The 11,210-nt window shown below is 42.5% G+C and overlaps 1 protein-coding gene across 1 annotated transcript; it reads right to left on the bottom strand.

The window, feature by feature from the left end:
• Positions 1–3,835: 3,835 nt before the first annotated feature.
• On the bottom strand, positions 3,836–10,797 carry LOC124287976 (A-agglutinin anchorage subunit-like). The gene is made up of 4 exons (XM_046724479.1): positions 9,773–10,797; positions 6,009–6,114; positions 5,103–5,279; positions 3,836–4,198 (listed from the first exon to the last, which is right to left on the bottom strand). Exons 1-4 carry the CDS (start codon positions 10,795–10,797, stop codon positions 4,097–4,099), a joined length of 1,410 nt encoding a protein of 469 aa, XP_046580435.1. The 3' UTR covers positions 3,836–4,096.
• Positions 10,798–11,210: the final 413 nt, after the last annotated feature.

Raw genomic sequence — 11,210 nt, 5'->3', positions numbered from 1 at the left:
TTTTGCCATGGTAATTTTGTTTTGAATTGGTTGCAGAAGGAACTGCCCTTCATCGAAACGAACCATCATCATAACAACGTATGATATGGATTTACAACGTCTTTATTATTTACAACGCGACGTTTCCAGGCTACTTCTTGCCCCAGAAACGCCGTGTTGTATATAATAAAGAAGTTGTAAATCCATACCATACGTTGTTATTTTACCTTCCAACTTCTAAATGCCCATCAAGCATCTCAACCATCATAATATTTCCAACATTTCCTGAAAGAGTACACGGATGAAGTTGATTTTAAGGAACACTTTTATCAGAATAGACCTAGTTACAATGGCAGCCATACAGAGATGGCTTCAAACAAAACAAAACAAATCTCGTTTGATCGTCTTAAGATGATACGACTTGTTCTGTAAGTGGTGTTGATGCGAGTTTATATGGATTTTACTGTGGTTTGTGCATGCAGAGCTTTAAGTACATGATATCCTGTATGTGATGCAAACTGATAGGTGGAATAATATACACGGTAAACGGGAGAAACAAGAACGCCAATACGCCTTTAGAAGATGTGAAGTGTACGTGATGGATCTTATCTGGAGATATTCGCCATCATGTAATACGGCGCACTTAGACAACATGATCAATGCACTGCATTGTGGGTGAATTGTTGACCGAAGAAGGATGTTGTTAGCGAGGATACGTGTCCATATACAAGCAGCGTCAACAAGACACTGAATCAAACCTCCTTCCAACACAACAACTTCCCCATAGGAACCAGGACTGTAATATATATACTATTCACACTTTGCTAAGGATCAAATCATGGATTCAAGAGAAAACTATGATGTGGGGTCAAATTTGGTCTAAATATCTAAGCTTATTGTAAGCATGGATCCTAGGTTTCAGTATGTCCTTTCATCTTGTGGAACCCATACCTGCAACTGACAGGTGTTGTGTACTTGTCAATGACTCGTTCCATGATTTGCAAAATGGTTAATTGGTGCCATGAAAACCATTTTTATGGTTACTCATGCATCAAGTGCATAGGGTTAGATTAAATTGACTGTTTGCCTAAGATGGGTTATTATTATTTAATTTTCGTGATCCTTAGCAAAGTGTGAGTAGTATATAACGTTTTCAAGTCACACGCGAACTGTTTGGTACAAATCATTACTTTGTACACTATTTTCTAACGTCCTTGTTATATATCTTAATGTATTAACAATCCATTGTTATTATTTGTAACATGTTCTTATGGTAGCTGCATGTAACATTTTAGTATTCACCTTTAGTGAAAGTATCAATGTTAATGTGTTCGTAGCTTTAGTATGTTACCTGACCATCCTTGTGTCTCAGTTTGATTTTATATATTTTCAATCAACATTTTTGTTATGCCATTCATAATGTATTTGATTAGCAGGAAGGGTCACTCTAGTGGCTGCAATGGGTGTGGTCAACACATGATTATTGTATTTAAAGTCGGTTTCAAAGCATTTGGGGATGAAGTTGTGGAATTTCAGTCATAATTGTTAGAGTTCATTGTGAATTGTGGGTGGGTTTTGACGCTGACGTAGACAAAACTGCCAATTGTCTAAACTTTAAACCCTCAATAATGAGGTGTCCGCTATTTACATGGGTGCCAGGTATCTAGAAAGGTATCTGGTGATGGATAACCACATCCTGAGTATTCATGTGTCATCCTAACGCCATCGTAAGTATATATAATTATATGCATGATAGGATATCCGAGGGGCGCGGTGGGCGAGCCGGCTAAGGCCCCAGGCTAGTGATCCAGCGAGATTGAGGTGTCGGGATCGAGGAAACCTGTGATCGGGTGTAAAACCTTGGAGTCAGCTTTGTGTGCAGACTCTTTCAGTGTTGTCACAACCCCTAGTGTACAGTTGCATGATAGGATATCCGAGGGGCGCGGTGGGCGAGCCGGCTAAGGCCCCAGGCTAGTGATCCAGCGAGATTGAGGTGTCGGGATCGAGGAAACCTGTGATCGGGTGTAAAACCTTGGAGTCAGCTTTGTGTGCAGACTCTTTCAGTGTTGTCACAACCCCTAGTGTACAGTACACAACCCTGTGCACTTAAAAGAACCCACGAATCCGTTGGTATACGACTAGATGGTGGCCACATGAATACGTGCAAACACCTAGTTGCGGGTACAGCAACGTGCAGTAAGCTTACACAGAGTACTGTGACTATGTGTCCCAGTCCACCCAGCTGTAAATGGGTACTTCGTTAGGATGAGAAAGCCACAATAACTCGGTGCGCCTAGTGGCTGCAAGAGTTGTATACTCCCCAGGGAGTTGAGATTGATAATACGATGTGCCGTTGAGATTGACATCCAATGATCGATGGAAAAAAGTACCAGCGCCTTGAGCATGCACTAGTTGCGTGGATATGTGCGCTATATAAATATCCTATACTACTAGTATGACACTTCCGTGAGAATGTTGTTTGTCGGGCATCGAAACTACCTCCTCAGGTGTGTGTGATTTGTAGGGATGCGCAATATAACCGGTTTACCGGTATTTACCGGCTCAGACATGAAAACGATACGTATTGCGATACGCTGATCGAAAACCGATATTTTGACTTGCATTCGGAAAACTTCGTAACACTCGGAAATCTTCGGATATTTCCTTGTTTCATTTGTGCCAAATATTATTCACATTTCTATTTTATCATGATGAAAAGTTGTTACTAAAGCTTAATCAAGCAGTGATTTTGCTGTGTTTTTGCTCTATAAATCAAGCATTAACTCGATTATAAGTAGTATTTTGTTTAAAAATACTTCATGCAATATATTGCAATACATATCGCAATACATGCTTTCGCATCGCAATATATCGCAATATGAAAATTATCTGCAATACCCACCCCTAGTGATTTGTGGGGAAAAGTATCGACAGTACAGTGTTTTACAGGCTCTTTCTACAGAAGTAAACATATACAAGATCTACACAATATATTTACAAAGTAACAACATTTATAGCCAGGCTGTTCCAATATATACTGAGTCAAACTAGAAACTTCACAATCATATATTAAATAATATACACAAGAAAGGACACAAGACTGTGGTCTAGAGGTTATCATCTATTTATTAATGTCGATAGGATGAACTGAGAATAATCACAATGCCAACAAAAATCGGTTCCATATGGTTACAGACTTTATCAATAAAAGGCGTAAACAAAGTGTCAAGTCACAAGAAATTACATCTGATGTTTCTAATGGACTGTTTCATGCGTGTGAATACATTATTGAGGAGTCGGCGCCAGTGTTCCTGCAAAGCAGCACTGCTCCTGCAAAGCAGCACAGATCCTTCTGGGGTTGGTTCGTGAGAATGCGCAGACGTCTGCCAAGAGCATCCCAGATGCTCGAACACGACGGTGAGCAGGTGGCAGCCGGTTTCGGATGGTTTGTGTCGACAATCGACCCCGAAACAGCTCATTTCCGGTTCCTGTAGCCGTAAAACAAACGGTTACGGAGGTGGCCTAACACAATTTGACGGTCCTCCGTCTGTGTCGAGACGACCTGGCTTAGGGTGATCAGCAGTGGTGCCAGTTTGCTGCAGTCGAGTCTGTAAATCATAAACAGTCGGACGGCCGCACCCCACTAACCATGCAACGTCACTTACTGACGTTCCGACCTCCAGCATGCGAACGGTATGTTCACGCTGCACATTTTCAGAGGCACGGCATAAGAACTGGCTGTTCTAAATAGTGTTTTAAAGTGTTATTTTCACTCTGTACTGTTGATGGGAACAAATGCGATCGAATGCACGTGCAGTGATAAGACAACGTGACCAAAGAAGGTGTGGGCGTGGCAGCTGTCGTGAAACACACGTTCTAGCACTATTGTGGGGTTTGGTGTTTGGATTTCCTTAAATGTGCTGTGGTGAGTGTGTTCCTGAGTCGATACTTGAGGATTAATATTATGATACCCGAAAACTGTCTACTATAACAATTCACATTTTTATTTTGATGGATCTCGGCAACAAAAACATTAAATGTAAGTTCGGATATCTCATCTATCAACTCGAGGTTTCTTCATTGTTTGGGATGAGCTGACACTTGTGCAATCATGCGACTACGCATGTCCGGTGACCTTCACAGCATCCAGTTCAACCCAGTCATTTGCAGGGCCGCAGTCGACCTCGATCCGCAGTTGATCAGTTTGATAAGTTGGTTGCTGGAGACGAAAAGAAAAACAGTTATAAACATACATCGTTGGAAACCATTTGATCTTCAGAACAAAGAGAGGGGCGGGGGTAGTGATTAATGAGTTCGCTCTTCACGCCGAAGACCGGGTTCGATTCCCAACATTGGTGCAATGTGTGAAGCTCATTTCCAGTATCTCCAAAGTGGTATTGCTGGTATATTGCTAAACGCGGCGTACAACCTTATTGACTCACTTACTCAGAACAAACTGATGGTGAGAAGATGGACGGACATATATTGGTTTAGGTGAATCCCTTTGTGGGTACTTGTATTGCATGTAAGAAGATATTGATATAAACATATGTATAGGTGGGGAGAAGATGGCGATGTACACACCTGTATTGGTGGGGAGAAGATGTTTATGTACACACCTGTATTGGTGGGGAGAAGATGGCGATGTACATACCTGTATTGGTGAGGAGAAGTTGTCTATGTACACACCTGTATAGGTGGGGAGAAGATGTCTATGTACACACCTGTATAGGTGGGGAGAAGGTATAGGTTGGGAGAAGATGGCGATGTACACACCTGTATTGGTGGGGAGAAGATGTCTATGTACACACCTGTATTGGTGGGGAGAAGATGACTATGTACACACCTGTATAGGTGGTGAGAAGATGTCTATGTACACACCTGTATTGGTGGGGAGAAGGTGTTTATGTATACACCTGTATTGGTGGGGAGAAGATGGCTATGTACACACCTGTATTGGTGGGGAGAAGATGGGATGTACACACCAGTATTGGTGGGGAGAATGTCTATGTACACACCTGTATTGGTGGGGAGAAGATGGCTATGTACACACCTGTATTGGTGGGGAGAAGATGTCTATGTACACACCTGTATTGGTGGGGAGAAGATGGCGATGTACACACCTGTATTGGTGGGGAGAAGATCCTACTGGAAGCGATTACAGATACTGTAGACACCTGCCACAACACATCCCAGGTGGACGTGGACGGGTTCCTAGCAGACACCTTCTTCACTCCCCCAGCGTTGAAGGTCTCGTAGATGTCCACCTTGGTGATGAACAGCGACTGGGAGACCTGAACCTGAACAGTCATTATCAGAGAAGCTTCTAGAGAAGCAAGACAATTAATCCAAAGCGATCCCATTCAATGTAGTACACTGATGTGGTGCAAAATGTGAACAATCAGTGGAGTGAGTGAGTTTAGTTTTACGCCGCACTCAGCAATATTCAAGCTGTATGTCGGCGAACTGTAAATAATCGAGTCTGGACAAGACAATCCAGTGATCAACAGCATGAGCATCGATCTACGCAATTGGGAACCGATGACATGTGTCAATCAAGTCAGCGAGCCTGACCACCTGATCCCGTTAGTCGCCTCTTACTACGAGCATGGGTTAATGAAGATCAATTCTAACCCGGACCTTCACGGGTAACATCAACAGTGGGGTGTGTTGTACTGAAGAACTTAAATACATGACTTCTCGCGTTTTATATATTTGCTTGTACATACATCAGTTTCAATATGTTTTCTCCTAAAGATCGTCTCATGTGCAGTGAACGACATGTTAACGAGTGAAACACGATTATTTATTCATTGATCAAACCAGGTGTCACAGTGATGTTTTTTTGTGTAGGCCCTATACAGAAATATATGTAAAGATGATGGCTCCTTTGGAACACAAGAAATTGCATCTAACATTAGCCCTTTAGAAAACGTTATGGTTAACGTGTTCCATAATGGGCAACAGTTCTCAGTTAAACCCCTTTACGACTTCGTCATCACCGTGTGTTTGGTACAGGATTCACGTACCTCTATCCACTCAATACCGGTCCACTGAGCTGATGCCCATGCGTTTTCGTGATCACCATAGGCGGGGTACACATCCGGTGATCCAACTATTTTCCCAGCACTCCAGCTAACATTAAACAAAAGAGCGACATCCCATTCCACATCCATGAGTGAGTTAATATTCAACGTCCTTAACGTCACATCGGCAAAATCTCAGCCACATCGTGATGAGAAATTTATTAAAAAAAAAGAGATGAATTCAACGTCCATGAGAAATATCCGCTAAAACCAGAGTCGATTAAACAATTCCGACTATAGCATGGGCAAGTGTATATGAAACACTAACAACACGTGATGACACCAGGTGTTCGCGAAAAGGTTCGCCACCGGTGGCACACGTCATAAACACATGCAACGGCAAGTCAATTCTTCTTAAAATATGAGAACCGGATGGTACAGGACAACATTTATTTTTACTGAAGCATCAATTTTAGAAATAAACGTTTGATTGTTTTTATCGGATGAATAATAGGTAGTCATTATAACCTGAAAATTTAACCGTCTAACGGGTCAGGCTTACAATTTCGCCAAAGCCCATTGTCATTACTGATTTTCAGTTATCCATTCAAGTAATTTTCACCGCTATTTCGTATTTTACGCACAATGGATTCTGTTTTGGGGCCAATCGAGACAGGTTATTCACTGGGTTGACGGCTTATATGTACTGTATTTACCATAGATATAGGTTTGTTTGTTTGTTTGTTGTTTAACGCCACCCTCAGCAACATTACAGGTATTTGAGAGTGGTCTGTAAATGATCTAGTCAGGACCAGGCAATCCAGTGATCAACAGCATGAGCATCGATCTACGCAATTGGGATACGATGACATGTGTCAGTCAAGTCAGCGAGTCTGACCACCCGTACCCATAAGTCACCCCTTACAACAAGTATGGGTTGCTGAAGATCAATTCTAACCCGGATCTTCACGGGAATAAGAGAGGGGCGGTAACTTGGTTGTTGGACCAGTAATTGAGTTCATCCAGAAATAGGCAAGGCATGAAATACGTTCCATAAGCAGGAAGTAGAAAGTTGTGTCCAAGATTTATATTTGTTCATTGCTTACTGTTAACGTGGTTGACTGTCTAAATGCGGAATTACTGCTGTGTAGCGTCTATCCTAATTATGTTTGGTGAGGTGAGGGGAGGTGAAATTGGGTTTAACGTCGTACTTAAGTATATTTCGCTCATATGACGACGTGCACGCATGTGTATGTGTGGCTGCTTGTACTAGCCCAGGCTTAACCTGGTTTTACAGTGCTAGCCCACTGAGATACCATGCCGCAGTTAAACATGAATACCCAACTCAGACACATCATACTGACTCCGAGCAGACTAGTCCTTGTTGTACCCATTAATACCGAGCGACAGACAGGGACCAACAAGTACCATATGTTAATGTCTTTTGGTATGACGCGGTCGGGGATCGAACCCGCGACCTTCCGCTCTTCCGATTTGTACTACTGTAGCGCTTGGTCTTTGGCAATATGGCGGACTCCAGGCACATTTGACGTCACGAGCGGAAAGGTCACGTGGGTTCCAGCGAAATATGTATAATGGCCGAAGCTGAGATTTACAGAAACTGTTTTCGCGATTAAAACATAATTATACATACTTTTTAATTGAAAATTTGGGAATATGTTTCTGATGACTTTATCTTTTACCCATCAAATTATTGCAATTCACTCGTATTCTCCTTCAATGTCTTTTGGTACCTGCGACCTTCCGGAGTAAGGTGAGACATGCTCTCCCTGTTCGTGAATACCTGGTGTCATGAGGGAGTTTCTTAGGTCCATTCCTATACTTTTCACAGCTATTTTGCCCTTTACGTCAAATGTAATCAGTCGGAACCTGTTCATGCTGTTGCGTTGACGTACACTATCTACAACGGTATGTTATGCATCCTTGGCAGTAGATATGTTTAGACAGTGCAGTATGGAAACAGGTCCTTTGTCCATGCAGGATCAATGGCCTGGAACAGTCTCCCACAGAGTCTCAGAGACTGTTGTGACTTTCATACCTGTAAATCCAATCTAAAAACACACATGTCCAAGATAGCCTATGAACTGTAGCTCTTTGCCTTACTTGCATTTTTATTTGTGCGCGTTGAGCATGCATAAGCATGGATATATGCTCGTATGCTATTATTATTATTGTTATTCTCAAATCTTTTTTGAAATGTGGAATCATCGGAAATGACGTGCATTGAGAGACAAAGGTGCAAGCGTCCACACTTACAGACTCTTACAGAACGAATTGTATAATATTTTCTACGATGATTGTTACTACCAATATGGTGGCCTGCGCCTCGATAATAGCTGGCATTAATCAAATTATCTAATGTACATCTTCCATCAATTTCATCAGCAAGGGAATACCACGACAAATGTCTTTTCTAGATCAATCAAGACCGAAGTTAGATGTCTTTATTGCCTCTAACTAATGCACATTAATGTCCGGTAGTGCTGTATCCATTGTTTACATTTCCCAAATCATATCTCGCCATTCTTTACTTTACACAAAACGGAATTTGTTTCTAGGGTAAGGCAAACTGGGTATTCTTTAACACTGACGATCTATATTATGCTATTGTTCATTTGAAATGCTGTGAAGAGAATACCAAGCCTGCGTGTGAGGCAGATCAATATCAAGGTCCGGGCGTTTGTCCCGCTATGGGATTAGTAGCGAATACGTTATGGCGGTACGTCCTATGCTTTTCACGAACACCGGGGGTCATCACTGACTTTCAGTACTCCATTCAAATCATTTTCTTACATATGTTTGCCTTAACACCAAATTGAATCAGTTTCTGAGGAGAGTTAAGATTGAGTATTTTTTTATTGGCGTTTGATATTTATACAAATCCAAAGGTGGAACCATCGCTTAAACTCCTTTTGTCGGTGGAAGTTAAAGTCAATATGTGCTAACTGCCTCTTGGTTTAGTGGATAAAGCGGTTGGAGGGGTGGCCATATTGATGATTGGATCCGAACCTCTTGAACATTGGTGTTATTATTAAACTTTCGGCTTCATTGGTTCGTTGTTTCTTTGTTGTTTTACGCCGCACTCAGCAATATTCCAGCTATATGGCGTCGGTCTGTAAATAATCGAGTTTGGAACCAGACAATCAGGTGATCAGCAGCATGAGCATCGATCTACGCAATTGGGATACGGTGACATGTGTCAACCAAGTCAGCGAGCCTGACAACCTGATCCCGTTATTCGCCTCTTACGACAAACATGGGTTACTGAAGACCCAATTCTAACTCGGATCTTCAGCTTCACTGGTCCAGTGTTTTCGGAATAGCATACGATGGACGAAAGACAAACAGTTAGTGACAAGTCCATTTGGAGCCAGGTGTGTTAAACATGTACATGTACCCATAGCTACGTACACAGCTCGTTCAGCTTGACCTGATCAAGTGAATACTCGTAACCGTGTTTCAACTGGTTGGGTCTATTATTGTGAAGGGTCTATTATTGACCAGGTCGCCGTTTGACACCTCAGTGTCGAGAAATCGTCAGCAATGTCCTAACTTTCTTTAAAAAAGATGCTTTATTGTTTCCGATTCGAGCTTTTATGCAGCGAGTAGCAACATTAATAACATTCTTTGCTCCCCTATTTAATAAAGTTAACTCGACCTGCCGTTTGTGCCATTTGACCTCCCGGGTCATGCATATGTAGAGTAGCTCAGGTCAAGCTGAACAAGCTGCATTTGGGTCTACTTACCGGAGGGCCCTGAACTGAGATGAGAAAGCGACAACAGAGTCCACCCACAGCGACATCGGTGCAGATGCTGTAGTTACACCTGTAGTTGTTGTCGTGGTAGTTGGAGTTGTCGCATTATTTGGTATCACTGTAGTAGTTGCAGCTGTCATAGTAGTCGTTATGGCTGTCGTCGCAGTCGGAGAAGACGTCGTACTAGTTGGGATGGTCGTCGTAGTAGATGTTGTCGTCGCCGTAGTTGTGGTAGAAATAACAGTTGTCTCAGTTTCAGACGTCACTGAAGTAGTTGCAGATGTTGTAGTTGTTGGAAGTGTTGACGCAGTCGGTGCAGTTGTTGTAGTGGTAAACGCAGTCGTTGAAGTAACAGTTGTCAGTGCAGAATGTGTAATGTTAGGAGCTGGTGATGGAGTAGATGGACGAGTTGTAGAAGGTACAGTCGGAGCAGTTGTCGTGCTAGTTGGGGTGGTCGTCGTTGTAGATGTCGTCGTCGATTGAGTTGTGGCAGAAATAACAGTTGTCTCAGTTTCAGACGTCACTGAAGTAGTTGCAGATGTTGTAGTTGGAAGTGTTGACGCAGTCGGTGCAGTTGTTGTAGTCGTAAACGCAGTCGTTGAAGTAACAGTTGTCAGTGCAGAATGTGTAATGTTAGGAGCTGGTGATGGAGTAGATGGATGAGTTGTAGAAGGTACAGTTGGAGCAGTTGCCGTGCTAGTTGGGGTGGTCGTCGTTGTAGATGTCGTCGTCGATTGAGTTGTGGCAGAAATAACAGTTGTCTCAGTTTCAGACGTCACTGAAGTAGTTGCAGATGTTGTAGTTGGAAGTGTTGACGCAGTTTCAGACGTCACTGAAGTAGTTGCAGATGTTGTAGTTGGAAGTGTTGACGCAGTCGGTGCAGTTGTTGTAGTCGTAAACGCAGTAGTTGAAGTAACAGTTGTCAGTGCAGAATGTGAAATGTTAGGAGCTGGTGATGGAGTAGATGGACGAGTTGTAGTGGTAGTTGCAGATGCCGTAGCAGTCGTTGCCGCCATCGAACTAGTAGCAGAGGTTTCAGTTGTGTTTGTTACAGTTGCACTTGCGTATGTCCCATTAGCTGCTACAATGGTAAAATACATGTATTAACGAAGAAGTCGTAGTCGTTGAAACAACGTGTCCGATATTGTCTAAAATGTTTAGAACATGTTTACAAATGATGTATGCAATATATACTGAACAAAAAGCGAAACTTCACATATGGAGAAATGAATTGCATCGAAAATGGGTCGTACAGGGAAGTTTTGATTTGCCAATACAATAATCTAACCTGATGCATCCGCCCATTTCAACTGTGGTCAACCACGTGGGGTGCATGCAGCGCGTTTATTTGTAAAAATGCGCCACCGCGCATGGGCGAGGTCACGTGACTACAATTTCATGCCCCTAACCACCAACACGTGTGCAGAAT

Source organism: Haliotis rubra, unplaced genomic scaffold (assembly GCF_003918875.1).
Source record: "Haliotis rubra isolate DU_JTF1 unplaced genomic scaffold, ASM391887v1 Scf41, whole genome shotgun sequence".
Classification (NCBI taxonomy): domain Eukaryota; kingdom Metazoa; phylum Mollusca; class Gastropoda; order Lepetellida; family Haliotidae; genus Haliotis; species Haliotis rubra.
The sequence above is the reverse complement of the archived record's forward strand: the minus strand, read 5'-3'. Positions and strand labels throughout refer to the sequence as shown.